This window comes from Gopherus evgoodei, chromosome 19 (assembly GCF_007399415.2).
Source record: "Gopherus evgoodei ecotype Sinaloan lineage chromosome 19, rGopEvg1_v1.p, whole genome shotgun sequence".
In the NCBI taxonomy this organism is placed as follows: Eukaryota; Metazoa; Chordata; order Testudines; family Testudinidae; genus Gopherus; species Gopherus evgoodei.
Window position 1 is genome coordinate 20,406,155 of NC_044340.1, and position 19,337 is coordinate 20,425,491.

The following is a 19,337-nucleotide window of genomic DNA, read 5'->3' on the forward strand; positions in this document are numbered from 1 at the left end:
TGCAGCAAACCTCAATAGCAAGTAACCAGAACTACAACCAAGTCTAAGCTGAGATTTTTTGGGAAACCATCCTGGCTGGGATTGTCCAAATGGCCACGGGAACTAAGCTCTAACCTCTGTGGGTCCTCTGACAATTCGAGCCTACATGCATAACAGGCACATTGCTACGTGGCACATACAGGCTATTGGCAAGTCTAAAAGACTCAGGCCATGTATACGAGTGACAGGTGGGTGCAGAACTCAATGACCTTGCTCAGCTCAGACACAAAACAATACGTATAAACATCTCAGAGTATCAGCTATTTCAGTACTCCACCCAGTACTGCTGGCAGATTTTAAATGCCTGCACCTCTCCGCTCACAGTCCATTTTTAATACATTTTTCCCCTCAAAGACACCTTAAATCAGAGCATCTCATTTGACAGAAGAAACACTTGTTGAATAACTTGCGTCTGGTAGGACGTTTAGGTGGCTTTAAATAGCTTTGGTCCTAGTTGAACACCTAACAAGCTATTGTAGAAACAGTGATCTTAACTGTCACTTCAACCAAAAACATAGTCCCAGGCACATATGTAAAGGGGCTAAAACAACACAAATGCCTCCTTGCTTCAACAGCATGATCAGAAAGCTCATGGTTGCTAGCCTTCGCTGCTACTCTTGAACCAAAATTATCAGTAAAACAAACAGAAGAAATGTCTCAGGACTCTGGAATCAGACATGTAGGTAAGACAGCCAGCGGAGCCTAGGAGCACTGATGTTCATTATGCATTGTGGCTGGGCTTCAATGGGGAAAATAACTCACTTTGAAGAACTTCCTCTTTGCACAGCATTTCAGACCCCACAATGATTCATGCCTTTCAGCTCTACAGTGAACTAGAATCAGATGGCTCTCTTTGATATGAAGTCCTGCTGAACTGCTGGAAATAGTTTTCCAGAACCCACCTGTGCTTAATGAACTGAGGTCAAATGTGGGGAGGAAACAGTCCTCTTAAAGCTGTGTGGAGCAAGGAGGGAATATCTGTGTATGAGGATTTTAAAAGCAACACTCTGCTTTTTAAACAAACATATTTACAGTCTATGAGCACTGCTACAGACTAAGGAAAAATACCTATTTGCCTACAGATCCACCTACTAGAGCGCAACCAGGATGCTGTCCACAAACAGAAGAAAAGGGAAAACCCCAAGGGAGCACTCTTACCACTGATTAGGACTGAATGTAGCCACAGCAGCTGTGAGAAGGGGTCTTAGGAAAGCCATTTTTATTATCTGAATCAGCTAGAAGCTGTTAGCCACTGCAGTGGAAGCCCTGCAATAGGCTAGGAGGAGGAACTCCGAGATGGACCAGTTGTGGTATATTCTAGCTCTATTTCCATAGAGCACTAGAACCAGAAGGGGACATAACATCTGTACAATAACTGGCTTTTGCCCTCAGAAGGAGCAAGAGGCTGACGAGCACTGTTGTTAAGTGATGCCCTTACAGATGAGATCCTCTTCTGAAAGTGGCTCCCAGGAAGGCCCTGGTGTTTACCAAGTGTTGCAAGCCCTGGGTGAACTTTCTGATTGCAAACAAAGAGAAGCACATGGCCAAAAACTTCGACTCTCACCCTTTGAGAAGATACACTGGAGAAAAACCCTCCATGGGAAGAAGAAAGCTGGGCAGCCAGGCAGAAACAACATTTGCAGGCTTAAGAAAGTGCTTTCTGTTCACCTGCAAGTGTGACTAGCAGCACTCCCAACTTCCAGTCATTGTTACTGCATTTTATTTAATGGCAATTACTTAACAGTACTGCACTTACCAATATTCAACCATAAAAAGAACACACAGCCACACACAAAAGCCCATTACAGAATCAAAGGACCGGAAGGTACCTCAAGAGGTCACCTAGTCCAGTCCCCTGCATTCATGGCAGGATTAAATATTATCTAGACCATCCCTGTCAGGTGTTTGTCTAACCTGTTCTTAAAAATCTCCAACTATGGAGATTCCACAACCTCCCTAGGCGATTTATTCCAGTGCTTAACCACCCTAACAGGAAGTTTTTCCTAATGTCCAACCTAAACCTCCCTTGCTGCAATTTAAGCCCATCGCTCCTTGCCCTATTTTCAGGAGTTGAAAACAACAATTTTTCATCCCTCCTCCTTGTAACAATCTTTTATGTACTTGAAAACTGTTATCCTGTCCCCTCTCAGTCGTCTCTTTTGCAGACTAAGCACACCCGATTTTTTCAAATCTTCCCTCATTAATCATTTTCGTTGCTCTTCTCTGGACTTTCTCCAATTTGTCCACATCTTTCCTCAAATGTGGCACCCAGAACTGGACAATACCCCAGTTGAGGTCCAATCAGCACTGAGTAGAGCGGAAGAATTACTTCTCTTGTCTTGCTTACAACATCTCTCCTAATACATCCCAGAATGATGTTCGGCTTTTTGCAGTGTTACACTGTTGACTCATATTAGCTTGTGGTCCACTATGACCCCCAGATCCCTTTCCGCAGTACTCCTTCCTAAGCAGTCATTTCCCATTTTGTATGCGTGCAACTAATTGTTCCTTCCTAAGTGTATTTGCATTTGTCCTTATTTCGTCCTATTTACTTCAGACCATTTCTCCAGTTTGTCCAGTCCATTTTGAATTATAATCCTTATCCTCCAAAGCACTTGCAACCCCTGCCAGCTTGGTAGCGTCCACAAACTTTATCAGTGTACTCTCTATGCCATTATCTAAATCACTGATGAAAAAATATTCAACAGAACTGGACCCAGAACCTATCCCTGTGGGACCCCACTCGTTATGCCCTTCGAGCATGACTGTGAACCACAGATGACTACTCTCTGGGAATGGTTTTAAAGCCAGTTTTGCACCCACCTTATAACAGCCCCATCTAAGTTGCATTTCCCTAGTTAGTTTATGAGAAGGTCATATGAGACAGTATCGAAAGCTTTACTAAAGTCAAGATATGCCACATCTACCACTTCCCCCCATCCACAAGGCTTGTTACCTTGTCAAAGAAAGCGATCAGGTTGGTTTGACACGATTTGTTCTTGACAAATCCAGGCTGACCGTTACTTATCACCTTATTATCTTCTAGATGTTTGCAAACTGATTGCTTAATTATTTGCTCCATTATCTTTTCAGGTATATTCCGCTTACAGAGCAACAGGAGCTCACTAGGCAGTTCACACTGGCAGAAGTTGGGGATTTTCCCATTACTCTCCAATGGGTGATTTGCAAGTTCCTGTGAAACTGCAGAAGCTGGAGATGCTTTGCACATTATGCCAAAGATCAGACATAATGCACTTGGACAACACTAACTGTCTCACAGCACACTACTTCCCACAGAGCTACACATGCAACGCAAAAAGAACTGCACAAATCACCCCTTTGCTTGCTTTTTATCTTGTATACTTTGAGAGGCAGCATAGCCTGGTACTCAGAACGGAGGACTGGGAAACAGGATTTCTAGACTCTGTTTCCAGCTCTGCCAGTGACGCTGTGACCCAGGATAGGTCACTTCAGCTTTCTGTGACTCAGTCCCAGTCTGTGAAATGAATAAAGAACAGACCTACCACATGGGGGCTTGTGAAGCCCTTGAAACACTCAGTTGAGGAGAGCTATAAAAGTAATATCATCTGTCTCACAGGGAAGAGGTTTTTACTTTAGAGATTGTTAAAGGGCTTGGAAGAAAGGTTCTGCTTATCTTTCATCCTGTCTGTACAGTTCTATGTATTTCTCAAATATTCTTTCTGGGGGGTCCTGCAAGAAAAAAAAAATCAGCTGCTACCACTTTTTGTTCTTGACCTAACAATCACTGGTGTCAAATTATAATTGATGGGATCTAGGGACAAAACTAAATACTTGGAAAATCCTGTACTGTAAATCAGCTTTTCCAGGCTGTTCTTCAAATCACTATTAAGTTTCCCTGCCAAGTAAAACAAAACTACCACATGGGTGGGAACTATCTTCTAGAGACCATTCTGGGAGCAGAGATTGGGAAGGAGAATAGTTTCCATCTTCTTTAGGTTAAGAAAGTTTCCACAATTTTCAAACATTCACATAACTTGTCAGCATGTCCATATGGACATTTCTTCAGGGAATCCGGCTGCATTTCAGATTCTGCCAAAGTTATTTCTGAAGAGTTTTTTTTAAAAAGAATTGTACATGCAGGAATTTTTCCCACTCATCATAAAAGAGAAGGCCTAAAATTATTTACAAGTGTATTTGCATATAGCAGACATAAGAATATACATCAATCATAAATAAGGCTCTGATTTTGTCATGCATTTTTAGTTAATTTCATGGCAGAGATGCAGGGGGACCCTCTAGTCATGGAAAGATGTCACCCAGAGGAGTGTTGGAACATGAGCCCAGCCCTGCAGCAGCACCTCTGGCTCCCTGCTCCAAACATTGTGACCTATGCAGGTTTGGGCTCTTCACCTTTCCGTCTCCATCAGCCTGCCACTCGCATGCCACTGTCTGCTCTAAGAGTATCTTAATCATAAACAGTGATAAGCAAAAAGACTAGGAACAACATATTTGTAAAGAAAGTTAAATTCTTCTGCCAAAATACTGCGATTTAAACCTAGAAAATGTACATCTCGAGATGCCTGCTCACTGAAAAAAGTTCTTAAACTTGGTAAATCAGGTCAGTATTAAAATTGCTCCCAGACTGAGTAGCTCTGTGCCAAGTCACAGCCTGAAATAAGTTTCAGTCAAGTTATAAATCCTTCTAAAAGGCATTCTATAATTAAAATGCTGACAAACCTTGCACTATTTCAGCCCTGCCAGGTACTACAATATGGATATTCACCTAACCATTGAAAAAGGAAAATGCACACACACACATTATAGAGGGGAAAAATAAATACACAGGGAGGCAGAGAAAGCAATCATTCACACTGGACATCAATCATATGTGCCACCACCGGCGTAGCTGTTAGCATTACACTCCGGTCACTGGGCTAGGAGAGAAAGATGAATCTGAGGCGCTCTCCATGGATGCCTATTTATCAGGACAGCATGGAGCTCTTTCCATAGCTTTGGCATTTGCTGGGATCCATGCATCAATGGAATTAAATGGATGCTATTAGCCATCCCAAAAGGAAAACCTGTATGGTGAGGTGACCAAATGGATACAAAACATGCCTTTGTTTTGAGCAGACATTCACACGTATCTAAGTGACATTAAGGATTAGCTGGTGTATCCTGATCTAAGCCCAGAGAGTTTAGGTGGTAGACTGACCTCAGCCTCTCTGGTAGCAAGTCTGTGGAGCTGGACAGATCAGACACATTTTCATACTGGGAAGCAATACAGACATGAAGGTCTGTGCGATAACAGTTTGGAGAGTGCCTGCAACATGGGCGTTACTGGAAGGCACGCTAGCTGAAAAATATCCACCCATTCCACCAGGACTTACTGATGCATGCCAGAACAACAGAGGCTCCTATCATTGTGCAAAGAGCCCGTTGCTGGAAAGGTGTATGTGGCCTTGTTGGATCGTCTTCAGCTTTCCACTCCATTCTTGATATACTGCTAAGGGAGACACTACTGTGGTGATTTTCTCTCTTCAACATGAAGAGAACGGAATTGATCAAAATCTCTATTTTCTCTCACCTCTCTACCCCTAAACTTTGTCTTTATTTTTTCACACTCTCTGCCTGTTGTTCATCCTGCCCCACTTTTGAGAAACCCTAAACTGAGAACAGGACTCAGCCTCTAGTTGCGTCTCGCACACTGGAAAGGGGATTGGAACACCATAGCTTTTGTAACACCAGGACTGCCTGCAGAGTAAAAGCCCAGTGTTTAGCAGCATGAAGGGGGATATAAATCAACACTATAATTTATCAGAGCGGTAGCTGTGTTAGTCTGTATGCATAAAAACAACAACAAGGAGTCCGGTGGCACCTTAAAGACTAATAGATTAAGGTGTCACTGGACTCCTCATTACTCTATAATTTGTCATTTGCTGGCTTTGGGCCACACCAAAATCTTAAGTTTCCGTTAACTGCACTGTGCTTCCTTCTTTCTGAATAGCTTAAACAGTGAGTGCCTCCATTTAACAGGAGTTGCCTTACTCCTCCTCCGCTAGCCCCCAGCTCACCTGCTATTTTGATGTTAAGGTTAGCATCCAGCAGCAGATTCTCTGCCTTCAGGTCTCTGTGAACTATGTTACAACAGTGACAAAAGTGGACAGCAGCTACAATCTGCTTGAACTTTCTCCGAGCTTCTTTCTCGGCCATCCGTCCATGGGCTACCAGGTGATCTGTAGGGGACCAAGAACAGAACAAATGGTTATTGGCACAGGGAAGACAGGCAGGAAATGGGCACTTGGTGTACTGCTAACAAGAAATGTAGAGGGATAAAAAATAAAATGAGCGGTATTTCTCCGTGACATAGTCTCCCTCCATTAAGAAGAAGTACAAGCTTCAGTCCAAGTAATGCTTAGGTTACTGGAGAGTGCTAAAACTCACTGAGAATAAAAGAGCATTTTTCAGTTACAAGGGGCATGTTTTCATGGGGACAGATGATACTCAGAACGAAGGACTAACTCCTGCACTTTCACACACACAGTCATCAGAGGAGGAAAGGAAGAAACCACCCAGCAAGGGGTTGGGCCTACTCCAGGGTCCTCCTTACTAAACAGGTGCAAGACTGGGAGTTATGGTAGGGCTAATAAATGTCACTACGACAATTACTCATGCTGTCTGCAAGCCAAGAGAAGTGTCATGAGACTGGAGGCTGGTCTACATTTAGCAAATAACTACACTCAGATGTACAAGTAAAGATACATTTTGGAAGTATTAAACCTTCTGTGCAAGGCTCAATCCAATCTCTATTCAAGACCAAGATACCATCCAACGTGTGTGGGGGGTAGACTGGCAGAGTATTCCACATCTCCCTACAGAACCATCTGGTGCCGGCCAGCGTCAGAAACAGGATCCTGAACTGCACGGCCCTTAGGAATTGCCAGAGTGGATCAGACCCATGTTCCTACAATATAAAGGCTCACATTTTATCAACAGGATTCTCGTGACTAAACCGGGGTAGGCAACCTATGGCCCGTCTGCTGAAGGCGGCACGCGAGCTGATTTTTAGTGGCAGTCACGCTGCCCGGGTCCTGGCCACTGGTCTGGGAGGCTCTGCATTTTAATTTAATTTTGAATGAAGCTTCTTAAACATTTTAAAAACCTTATTTACTTTACATACAGTAGTTTAGTTATATATTATAGACTTCTAGAAAGAGACCTTCTAAAAACGTTAAAATGTATTACTGGCATGTGAAACCTTAAATTAGAGTGAATAAATGAAGATTCGGCACACCACTCCTGAAAGGCTGCTGATCCCTGGACTAAACCCTACAACACAGAGGAAGAATAGGAGTACAACTCCCTAATGTATGCCCAGATGTATTTCATTTCTACAATAAATTACTGAAGTGAGGAACATTTTTAAATTTGTATCCAGGAATTTGCCACTCTGTGCCTTCAATGCTTCCTCAAATTTCTAGGTGTTTGCTGTTTTAATAAGTGACACTGATGTTTTTATGTATCTGCACAAGTGTCATGGAGTGAGACTTTCTGCATAACTAATTCATCATTACAAAAGTCAGGTAAATACAGCTCCTGGACAAAGTCTGGCTACTTAGACATTTTGTTGGAATACTACCTTAAAAAAAATTAAGAATTTCATTTCAATGTACTATCTGCTGAAGCTGGGCTTGTTGTTGGAGGTGTCCTGTCCAAATACTGACGCAATTTGACCCTACTTTGCTGATAAGATCAGAATGGGAGGTGGCATGACTGCAAGCCAAGATAAAACAATACACTTCACATTTAAACACCTTTACAAGGATAAAGCTTTAAAAAGACAGGATTCATCCCAAGAGGAATTGTGTCAAATTACTTGGCTCTCAGTTTTGGAGACAGAATTTTCAACCGGCAGAAATACAAACCCCAATCCACAGGTCTAGCCGTCTAGCCAAGTACCTTGATGCTTCTCCGCAAGTGTGCGCCAGGGCAGGAAAGATGGACAACGAGATGGGGAAAGCAGCTAAATTATTGTAAACAATTGAGACTGTCAAAGGGAAGCATCTCTCAAGAGCCTAAGAGAGATTTCCTTGAGGCTGCGCCAAGAAAAGTAGTATTCAAAATCTACCTCTCCTATTTAATTACAGCAGCAGTTCTCAGTCTGTGACCCATGGATCATTCAACATTCACAGAGCACTTGGAGACAGTCTGAACAACTGGCAGGTTATACTACAGTGGCTCCACCTCCTTGCTTCTATCTTCTACTACAGGCATTCCATGCTCATCTAGGTAATTGAGGAGACAGAGAGGAAACAAGAGCCAGCGCCTCCATCAGAATTATTAGAAAAAACAAAGCAGTTTCCTAATATTTCTTTGCTCTGTAAGGAACCACCCTAAGTGTTGCATGATTTGCAAATGGGGTAGGAGGAATTTCCCACAAGGGGACCACACTGAAAAAGCATGAGGAATCCTGGTATGAGGCACACTAACCAAATATCCCAATATTTACAAGTTATCATGTTTCCCTTACAAGTGGGAAGAGCAGCTCCATAGACAACTCTATACCATTATCCTAACTTGGGCCCACTCTCTACAGCAGCATGCATCAGGAACAGCTACACAATAGTGCATTTGTTTCATGTGCTTCAGAGATCCTCATCAGATTTAAAAAGCTGGAACATAGCTACTGCTTGAGATATGAAAAAGCTACTGTAAATTAACAATACTAAGTGGACATACAGTTCATGGGACCTACTGGAAACAAACTACAGCCTCAAATTCTGAGACATTTGGAGCGCTCATTCACTAGCTTTAAGTTGTGACTTTCTTGTTCAAAGCAAGAAAAGAAGTTAAGGACATGCCCATGATCCTTCATATCCTCCAGGTTAGCTACACAGCACTGTGCACCATAGTGGGGCTAAAAATCAAGTTATGGAACAGATTAAGCAAGCACCAAACAGAACGCATGGGTACTTTTCCTTCTTTCTCCTGTTTCTATATACTTCAGAGACCATATAACGGTTAGCGCCTAGACACCTTGAGAAGGAGTACAGAAAGAAAGTGTGATAGGCTGCAGGAATGCTCTCCAACCCCCCACTCCCATGAGGAGGGATGCCAGCATCACACAATCTTTGAAAGCAGACAGAAATCATTGACCCCTTGTAAGGATGCTTTATGAATGTACACTGCAACGAAATGTAAAAAATGAAGGCTTGACATCACATCCTCCCACATTTTGAGACCATTTTAAGTGAACCGCAAAAGGCCCCCAAGTCCAAGGCCCGTTTGCTTCAAAATATTTTACTTCATAAACTGCAATAATTGGAGAGCTTGAAAGAGAAATCCATTCTGGAGAATAAAAACAAACCACTTCTGAAGGTTTCCCATCAGGTGGCTGCTTTGCCAAACCACCCATTAATTAAAATACCAGAGACATAATTGTCTTGCACTAAATACCAATTACAAAGATACATCAAAGCACTTCTACTTGCTTCCGATGAAGAGTAATTCATTTCTTTGGGGGCTGACTTCTAATGCAGTTGGATAGAGTCTGATTAATTTCCCCCCCAAAAGTTGCCATTTCAGTTTTATTTATTCCTACAGCCATGTAGGTAGTAAGCACATCTGCAGCTAGTCTTGGAAGGGGATACATCCCGTATTATGACGTGACCCTTCAAACGTTTCCGGCCAAGTAGTCCCAACAGATCCCATTAAGCACTAAGCTTTACCGTAGCTTCTTCACTCCTGTGAGTTGTCACACTGACAAATGAAGCCTGGTTCTATGTAAACACTCCCATACAGGCTACGGATCATGTCCCAAGCAAATCAAATAACTCAGGTGCTTCAGTCTTTGCAGGATTGGGAACATCATTTGCAAATGTAGTAAACACACCTGATAATGCAAAACTCCAGATTCTGGTCTCTCAACACTGAAAATTCACATGTGCATTTCAAAAGGGTTCTCAAGCGTCAGTACTGAAGGCAAGAAATCAAATTAACTATTCAATAAGGACTATTTCTGGAAGGTTTCCATGAGCATATTATGCTCTATCTAGATTCAAATACCAATGAAGATGAAAACATGCAAGAATAGAAACTGTACTTCGGTCATCGTTAAAACCACATTTCACAACTTAGAAAACAATTGCCATTTCAGGACTTCCGTTTGAACACATTTCAGCTCTTCTAATCAGGTTCTAAGAAATGTAATCAATCAGATCCCACTACTTACAAACAGACTGGAGAGATGACATGACTTGTCATTTAAGACCAAAGCTTGTTTATTAACAGAAACAGATTTTGGGACGGAGTTTGGGATTGCATAAGAAGCAATCTCCTGTCACCCCATACTCAGGTCAGCTTCTGCTATGACAACTGCCATTTTTATTGTTTGTTTTTCAGCTTCCTTAGGAATCATTTCTTAGAACGCTACCCTAACATTCAGATTGACACACACATTTTGGTTTAATAAAAACACTTCAGAGTTTGATTCTTAAATGAAACTCTCCCAGACCCATCTGCAGACATAGCACTGTCTCCTCTTTCAGCTCGTACTGCTTCATTAGACTGCAAACATTCCTTTAAACTTAGATGTGAAATTTCACTTCCATGAAGAAAGCCAGAGTGGAGGCCTGTCCCTGAGCTTTGCACGTAGGCACTGCATTTGCTGTGATTGCAAATGCTGACATTTCTGTACAGGCTCTAGAAGCTACAGAATAGTTCACATACCACTAAAGGCAGCTGTATTCTGCAATTAACCATTACCAGCTTAGTCTGCAGAACATCTCTTGTGCGAGGCAGGTCACACATGGCCCGAATGCTGAGCTGGGGGCTAGCCACCTTAGTCCTAAGTGCATCAAATCCAGCAGCACAGGCTCTTGCTGCTGAGTCCCAGGCATTCAATGTTATCCTCAGGTCTTGTCTTCTGACCAGAAAGCCATGTGTGACTCCACTTCAGGTTCTGTTCTAAAAGGGTCAGTCACTGTCCTCCATAGATCTAATACCAAGAGACCAATCCTGCTCCTGCTGACTTAAACAGAAACAGGACCAGGCCCAAAGGGAAAAGGCACGAGGCACAGGGACACACTCCTGGTTCAACAATACACTCCTTGCGCGTGACCTAGTCAAGTGGCTTCCCTATCTGTAAAATGAGGATAATACTGATCTATCACATGGAGGACATGTGACATTTTAATAAAGTCTTCAGGGTACTTGGAGAACCTGTGATTAAAAGGTCTTAGAGCCTGACATTCTAGCCAACCCCCTTTCCATGACTGCACATCAGGAGCCTCATCTTACATTTGTATAATGGTAGCACCTAAAGCTCAGCTTCACTTGTGCTAGATGATGCACACAGTGAGAGAGTTTCTGCCATATTATCCACCTATTTTACATTAATGGATAAGATGACGATGGATAAGGGCACTGGACCCACGAAGTTTGGGTTTTAGTCCTGGTTCTGCCGATGACATGCTGAGAAACCTGGGAAAGTCACTTCTCTCTGTGTGACTTAGTTTCTCTATTTGTAGAGTGGGGATAATGATACTTCCCTAAGCTACAGAAAGTGCTGTGGAGATCTACTGATGACAAGCCCTATATAAGAGCTAGGTATTAAATATTTGAAGAAAAGAATCTTGCGAGTTATTTTAAGTACATCTCTTCACTTCATTTTTGTAATTGAGGGTTGCTGAGTATTTTTGTTGTTGTTAAGTATCAGAGGGGTAGTCGTGTTAGTCTGGATTTGTAAAAAGCAACTAAGAGTCCTGTGGCACCTTACAGACTAACAGACGTATTGAAGCATGAGCTTTCGTGGGTGAATACCCACTATTCACCCACGAAAGCTCACGCTCCAATACTTCTGTTAGTCTATAAGGCGTCACAGGACTCTGTCGCTTTTTGTTGTTGTTGTTGTTATAAATAATAATAAATAATAATAATTGGAGATATACCAAATCTCCTAGAACTGGAAGGGACCTCGAAAGGTCATTGAGTCCAGCCCCCTGCCTTCACTAGCAGGACCAATGTTAATTAACGTTAACAAGTAAATAACTGAAATGGAAACATGCGTTTAGCCCATTCTCTGTTTGACCTCTCAAACAAAGGAATGCTGTCAAGATAGGTGGAACAAAAAGGTGACCTACCTTTAAGAGGTACACATATTTGTTCACACTGTCAAGCTGCCAGCTTGTGTGCATACAGAACGTGTACAGGGCACAGAACACAATAACGTGCTCTGACCCTACAACAAACCACAAGCAGCTCTCCATCGCTCCTGCTCACCGTTGTGCCTGGCTGCGTTCATTCTTGAAATGAACGATCACATCAATCTCAGCTGAGTCAAAGACCTCGTTTACATATGGGCCATTTGGAGGGCTTCTCAGCACACACACAGCCTGTCTAATGAAAGCTCAAACAAACAAGTCCAGCAGCTCTGGCTGAGGCTAGGCAGGACTACAGCTCAGAAGAGCTAACAAGGGACAAAAACAGCTAAGCTTTTGAATTTTAACGTTCTTGAATACTGACACCCTTCACAGCCACACCCATTTACAGACATTATCATCCCTTTTCCAGTTCAAGAATTGAATCCTATACTCACTTTGTGTAAAAAGTTACATTCTGAAAAACTTCTGAAAAAATCTATTTAGACTTCAAAAATCACTTCAAGTCACTTACACACACAAAAGCGTACAGTATGCAGAAATGTATGCTGCAATACCTCACATGATACAACTGAAGTGATCCTTATATAGAGCAAGGTTTCTTTCTTGACATTTTCTGAACACAGAAAGTTATGGTTGCACTTTTCCCCCTTATTTGGGGGTTCAGTGCAATGGTTTCACTTTAAAACTTGGCTTGTACAGCCACAGATACTCAGAGAGCATTAAACAAGCAACCAAAACTCTCACACCACAGACATTTAGCACAGAGGGGATCTCCCTGGTGTTCCATAACAGTAGATAATGGGACTCTGGATGAGGCTGTTCCACCACTGCACCCTGTTCCCTGCTGTGATTTTTGCCATGTTATGAGCATGGAAAAATATTCTACTTCTACAGCTGTAGGAAGGGAAGCATAGTTCTTGAGCTCATGTTAGGACTGCAAGCATACAGCCTATTCCAAGCCTGTTTACCCACTTATTTTGGCTAGATTACCAATGCAAATTAAAAGTCACTTAAAAAAACCACTGAATAAGTTAAACCTTTCCCCTTCTCCAAGAACACCTTAGTCTTTTTATAGTAGCTGCACTGTAAATGAATAGCAGGGAGTTATCACTACAGCTGTGTGAGAAGGAAGACTTCTCCAAAGACATTCACGGTAAATCCAGTGACTCCAAAAGCAGTAGATACTTGAATGAAAGGAAACCTGGTAAGCAAATTTTACCTACAAAAAAGATCTGTCTTATACCTTCTGATTTCCAACCTTAGAATGACCCAAAGCACAGAGCATAAATGGATTTGAAGGCAGCGCACAGTCCATGCAGACTATTTCTCTTGACAAAACGAAGATAAGAGATTCTCTTCAGTGTTGTAGATGCTAATGATTGCAAGGGAAGATTATTTTCCAAATGGGCTTCTGTTTGGTTCCCTCCCCACCCCCAAGAATTGCTTCCCATGTTAGAACAAAATGTCTCACTGGCTACTTTGTCTCACAGGAAACTTTGCTGGGATTCTGGCTTCACTCTCAGATATAAAGGTGGGAGTTAATGAACCTTATGTGTAGTTTGAAAACTGTCAGAACCTACTAGATAGAGGTAGACATTGACATGTACTTTCTAGTACATAACTGATAACTGGATTCATCTGCTCACAGCCACACGAGGCTATAGTACAGGGCAATGTACTGTACGTCAGCAATTCTAATGATCTGAATTTACTACAGCACAAAATATTTAAGAAAACAATTAGATTTTCGCTTTCTATTAATGTACAGAGCTATTTTTGTACCCAACAGAAGTCTTCCAAGTCTGCATATGAGCTTGCTAGTACGTACACAGTTACGGGTAAGTGGGAAATACTTGGATTATATCTTCCAAATTCAACAAGAGGAAGGGGGTACAGAGATATTTTACCTCTTTGCAGTGACCCACAGAAAAGCAAAGCCTCCTACTGTGTGCACGTGAAGTACACACACAATACTGCTACTTTGTAGGAGGTGATAATTATAGTAAAGAGTAAGCTGAACTTCACAAGTTTGCAGAATTATGGGGAATTCGACAGTATTTAATACATAATTAATGGCAACTTATGTTTCGAGCAGGGGTTCTTAACCTTTTTTTGAATCATGTCCCACCTTTGTTTTTTAAACTTGGAGTTTGCCACCCACCCTAATAATAATGAGAAGGCTACTGCCACCTAGCATTGCTAATGTATTTGTATAGCAGAGGCCAGACAGATTGCCTAAATCAAAATGTACGTCAAGTGGTACTATATAAACACACCTAATCTGTCACTCAGTCTCAATGGCACTCACTTAAGTTTGGCCCGGCAACCTGTCCATCATGAACTAGAAGGCTCATTGTGCACCCCGCCCAATCTGAAAACTGCTGCTTTGGAGAGATAGCAGAAGGCTCAGCAAAGTTAGGTTTTCATACAATCTACACTTGTTGATTATCAGTTATAACTTGTTTCCTACTTAAGTTGCTTCTTCCTTGGAGAAGCAGGAGTCAAAGGAGCAGTGGGGGATAATGGGAGAAGTAATGGATGTAGTTTCTTCCATTAATAATTACTGAGTCATTAGCTATTAATTACAAAGGCACTGAGAACATGTCACTATGTTAGACATTTTATTTTATTTATTTTTAAAAGGTGCTTTTTAGGCTACCAGAACCATTACCAGCAATTTATCGTTCAAGTCTCTGGTTATGTACACACAGATTTTTGGTTTGCTTTCTCTAAAGGAGGTAGTATTGTCGAGACTAGCAGAGCAGGGACCACACACAGACCAGAGTATTGTCTTAGTCAACAGCCCAAGGTCACATATAGTGATTTATTCAATATCTCTGTGCCTCAGCTTCAGTAATACTCACCTACATCCCAGGAGTCCTACAAGGACTTTGAGATCCTTGAATAACACATACTATAGAGGTGCCAAGTATTGCTTTACTTGCTGCTGAGAACTGAAACATCTGCCTTCCCTCTCCAACATGTATCAGAATAGCAAGGAAGCTGCTCAGACACAGCAGATATTGCTTACCGCACATTACGGCCCTTCCCCATATGACAAGAGTTCAAATAGGAGCATTTTCCTGGGATCCAGGTAAAAGGAACAACAGTTAGGATAAAATGTGAAAAGAATTTTATAGCACTTAGCAGATTTCAGCTCCCAGGAGGTGCTTCTGTGCTGGCTAATTTAGACTTTACTTTTCAGATGAAGTTTGTAATTTTGCCACAATGACTTTGCTGTGAATTGGTGAATCCCAGATTCCTTAAGAGCTTTGTCCTTTGTCGCACCCCAACATCTCCTGCAGCAAAGTCAGAGCCTTTTGCCTTATTTTCAAGGCAAACACGAATGTTGGCGTTAAAAGAGACACAATAATCTCAGTATTGACTGAACAGGAATAAGTCAGAGAAGACTAAATAAAGAGAGAACTCTGGCTTTAGCAGATGTGTCTCTAGGTTTCGCTCCACACCGAGATCAGAACAATATTACCTAGAACTGGGTTTAAACAAAGTTATTAGTGTGATTTTCGGGCCTGTTTTCCTGACCAAAGTAAACGAGGATTTTTTCCTGAGACTCATGCTAGATAAACTGATACAGACCAACATTGCAAAATACTGACTCCGTTACCTGGGGCAAAGAACTTTGGACATGTGAGTAAAATACCATCAGATTTTTCAGTAGTCATCACTGTAAAAAACAATTTTGTGATTTTAAGAGACAGTTATATAATATGGCTTTCAGACAAACACTGGTCAAGAAAACCCAACTAGAACACTGTTAGCAAAAAACTGAGTTTTATAATGGATGCTTCCAGGCTCTAGATTGCAGGGCTAGCGGGTCATAAAAAAAAATCAGAAATCTCAGAAATCATATGATCTGAAGTAGGGCCGGCTTCAGGCCACAGTGCGCCAAGCGCGTGCTTGGGGCGGCACGCCACAGGGGGCGCTCTGCCGGTTGCTGGGAGGGTGGCAGGCGGCTCCGGTGGAGCTGCCACAGGCATGGCTGTGGACGGTCCGCTGGTTCAGTGGCTCCAGTGGACCTCCCGCAGACACGCCTGCAGAAGCTCCACCGGAGCCGCGGGACCATCTGACCCTCCGCAGAAACGCCTGCAGGAGGTCCACCGGAGCCATGGGACCGGCGAAGCACCCCCCACCCCGTGGCGTGCCGCCATGCTTGGGGCAGCGAAATTGCTAGAGCCGGCCCTGATTTGAAGTATAAAAGACAGCAGAGCTGCAAGACGGCCCGTCAGCTTAGAGGTCACTAATATCAGACACCACCGCAGCTGCAGCCAAGAATCTCACATTACAGCTTGCCAGGAAGTGAAGTTTTTAGCACCTCTTTAAAAGGCAGCTCTGAAACCACTACGCAATACATTTAATCCCCAGTGTCAGCATGCAGATGAAGAAAAATGGAACTGCCTCGCCATCCCCCTGAGAAAACACAGAGACGATGCAACTTTAAATGGTATGGTTTAAGTTAAATTATTTTATTCTTTATCCCTTTGTCAAATAGAAGTTTCCATGGCTGAAGGACAGGGGACATGAGGCAGCTATTTTCAGCTTACTGTAGTTCACCAAATACAATATCTGATTAAAGAATGCAATAAACGTACTTACCAAATATCTCCCCTCCGCTTGCATACTCTGTCACCAGATAAATCATCCTCTCTGTCTCCATAACCTGGACACACAAGGATACAAAGTGACAGCTAAAGAGACTGCCCAGCGCAAAAGGAAATGAAGCTAATTGGAATTTTCTTTTGTTACTTGTAACTGACACAAACTGCTTTCAGCAAATTAAAAATAAGTGGATTGCAATGCTTTAGAGAGCAATGGTGGGGAGGGGGAAAAAAGAATGATTATTAAAGGGGCTATTTTAAACACTACTTCAATCATTTTGAATCCTACCCACAAAATATTCAGTTGCTAGTCTCCACTTGTTTCAAGAACCTCAGACTTCTCTGGGCTGCCAAGACTGAAAAGTTCACCTTTGGATTATTCATTCATCACTCTAAAACACTCAAATAACTAGACACTTTTTTTTTTCTAAAGGAGGGACTACCTGCAGCATTAGTAAGTGACTTTCAAATGACTCAAGATCTATCAATCATAAAAGCTCGAGATTGGCTCTAGGTTAAGCAAGAAGATAATGCCAATCGTTCTAAAAGCCTTCCAGGGCTCTGGGTGGGCACAGAGCTCTCTAACAAATGAAGGCCAGTTACAGTATCAAGGCTAGTTCTCCTGTTTTCAGCAAGGCAATTAAAAATGCCAAAATTAGTCCCAGGGAAAGGTGGCTTGCTCTAGTAGTCATAGAATAGATGACCAGGCCACCGTAAATTTCTCTATAGACCCAACATGGTAACATCACTCGCCCAATAGGAGCTGGCCGAGATAGCTGCCCTGGTGTAAATCAGACTATGCCATAACAAGCCGAGGGTGCAGGAAAGGATTTCAGTTTAATTAAGAGGCACAGCCCCAAAATAACATGTTTTAGATAGGCCAATTTCTTGACCTCTTACTATCAACACTAAGAGCATTAATACTAAGAAGATTCCAAATCTAAACTTTCTTTTAGCTATTCATGCTCAGGGCTCAAAACACTCACCTACCTGAACATGGAGTAGACAGAGCAGAGCGGCTGGAGCTCTGTGCTCCTTCCCATAAGGGAAGGGGCAAGTCTGGGAGCAGATGGACACACGGGCATTGATCCTTTCAGAGGAGGGACATGTAGAAGAAGAGAACAAAGCAGCCTGGAGCCACTGCTGCTATTTTATCCCAAGAGAAGGAAAGCCAGGGAGAAGAGTGGCTGGAGGAGTTGCATTTTTGCTCTGGATGGAGGACAAGGGTCAGGGAGTAAGGCAGCCCAGGTGCCACTACTGGTTTAACTGGAGGGAATGGATCTTCTAGCAGCAAGCTTCAAAGTATGCCCACGAGTGCGTATGGGTGACTCCACGTGGGTAAGCTGGTGGATGTAGGTAAAAGTAAGAGTTTGAGGGGTTACATTAAAAAATTATAGAGTCCTTCTCTGTTGTGATTTCCCTCTCCTTCCTTCCATTTCCTCAGAAATCCGGAAGAGTTTTAGTATTAATGCATTTGCACAAAACAGAGAGGGACATCTCCGGGGAAGTAGAAGGAAGGAGAGGGAAATAAGCATGTGAAGGGAAAGAGGGAGCATTACACTCAAAGCACCGTAGCAAGATCGGGGGGGGGGGGGTGGATTTTCAAAAGCATTTGACGGATTTAGGAGTACAAATCCCATCGACATGGAACGTGTACACCTGAGTCATGGTCGTACTTGTGAACTTCCTTCCCCCAGGACTGATAAGAAAGGCCAGAGACAGAAAGCTACCTTTCGCATGTTTATTAAATAGGAAGTTGGCTGACAATGCACAATTACACACAATACATTGATCTTTTACTAGTTTAAATTGCATAGCAGTGGCTTTGGCAACAGTAGCTTTTATGAGCACGGCAGCATAGTTTTTCCATCATGGCTTCAAGGAATAGTCCTTGGGCAAGCTGGTCTTTGGGAAATTTTCCAAGCCTCAATTATGCTATTAATTTTACACATTGCTTGAAACTTGGAGAACAAAAATTAAGGAAGTCAGTTTCATTTTCCCGTTCTCAGTGTTGAAACAGTTGGACTGCAAACCCTTCAGGTGAGCTTGGTTTAACATCCATGTTTCTGCAGGATTTTTAAAGTCATGAAAACAGTTTGATTGCGTTAATTCTTATACAAAGTCTAAATAGTCAGCGACATTTGAGATGACAGTTCCTCTCATGCTGAGAGAGACAGTAAGCACATTGGCTCTTGTTAAGAGTTTGGGCTTGAAACGTGCAACCTTCAGATTAAAAAAAGATGTCCAATCTGGACAATTGCAGCTCTTTAACCAGCAGGTTGTGTTTCTTTTCTCAGAAAAGCTAATGAATGAGTGCAGCAGAGACAGACCCTTAGATTCAGAATGTGCCATCCAGCTTTACACAATTGTCATGTGATGTGGTTAACAGTTACCACGTAACAGTTACTCCACATACGTGCAAACAAAACATATGGGTGTTTTTTTACATCTTTCTGTTACCAAACAAACCTGGTCTCTTACATTTTTTCAGGTACTGGAGACACCTTCTCCTCTTGCATTTTATTGGTTTTGAGTGTTA

General features: G+C 42.4%; 1 protein-coding gene across 4 annotated transcripts in view; it reads right to left on the reverse strand.

Annotated features, from left to right (window-relative positions):
* SIK3 (SIK family kinase 3) overlaps nt 1–19,337 on the reverse strand; it is a 149,574-nt gene that overhangs the window by 43,893 nt on the left and 86,344 nt on the right. For all 4 annotated transcript variants that reach the window (XM_030538048.1, XM_030538047.1, XM_030538046.1 and 1 more), the window contains 2 exons: nt 16,797–16,860; nt 6,096–6,257 (listed from right to left, as the gene is read on the reverse strand). In XM_030538048.1, coding sequence (XP_030393908.1) covers nt 6,096–6,257; nt 16,797–16,860 — 226 coding nt within the window. The remainder of the gene's footprint in view (nt 1–6,095; nt 6,258–16,796; nt 16,861–19,337) is intronic.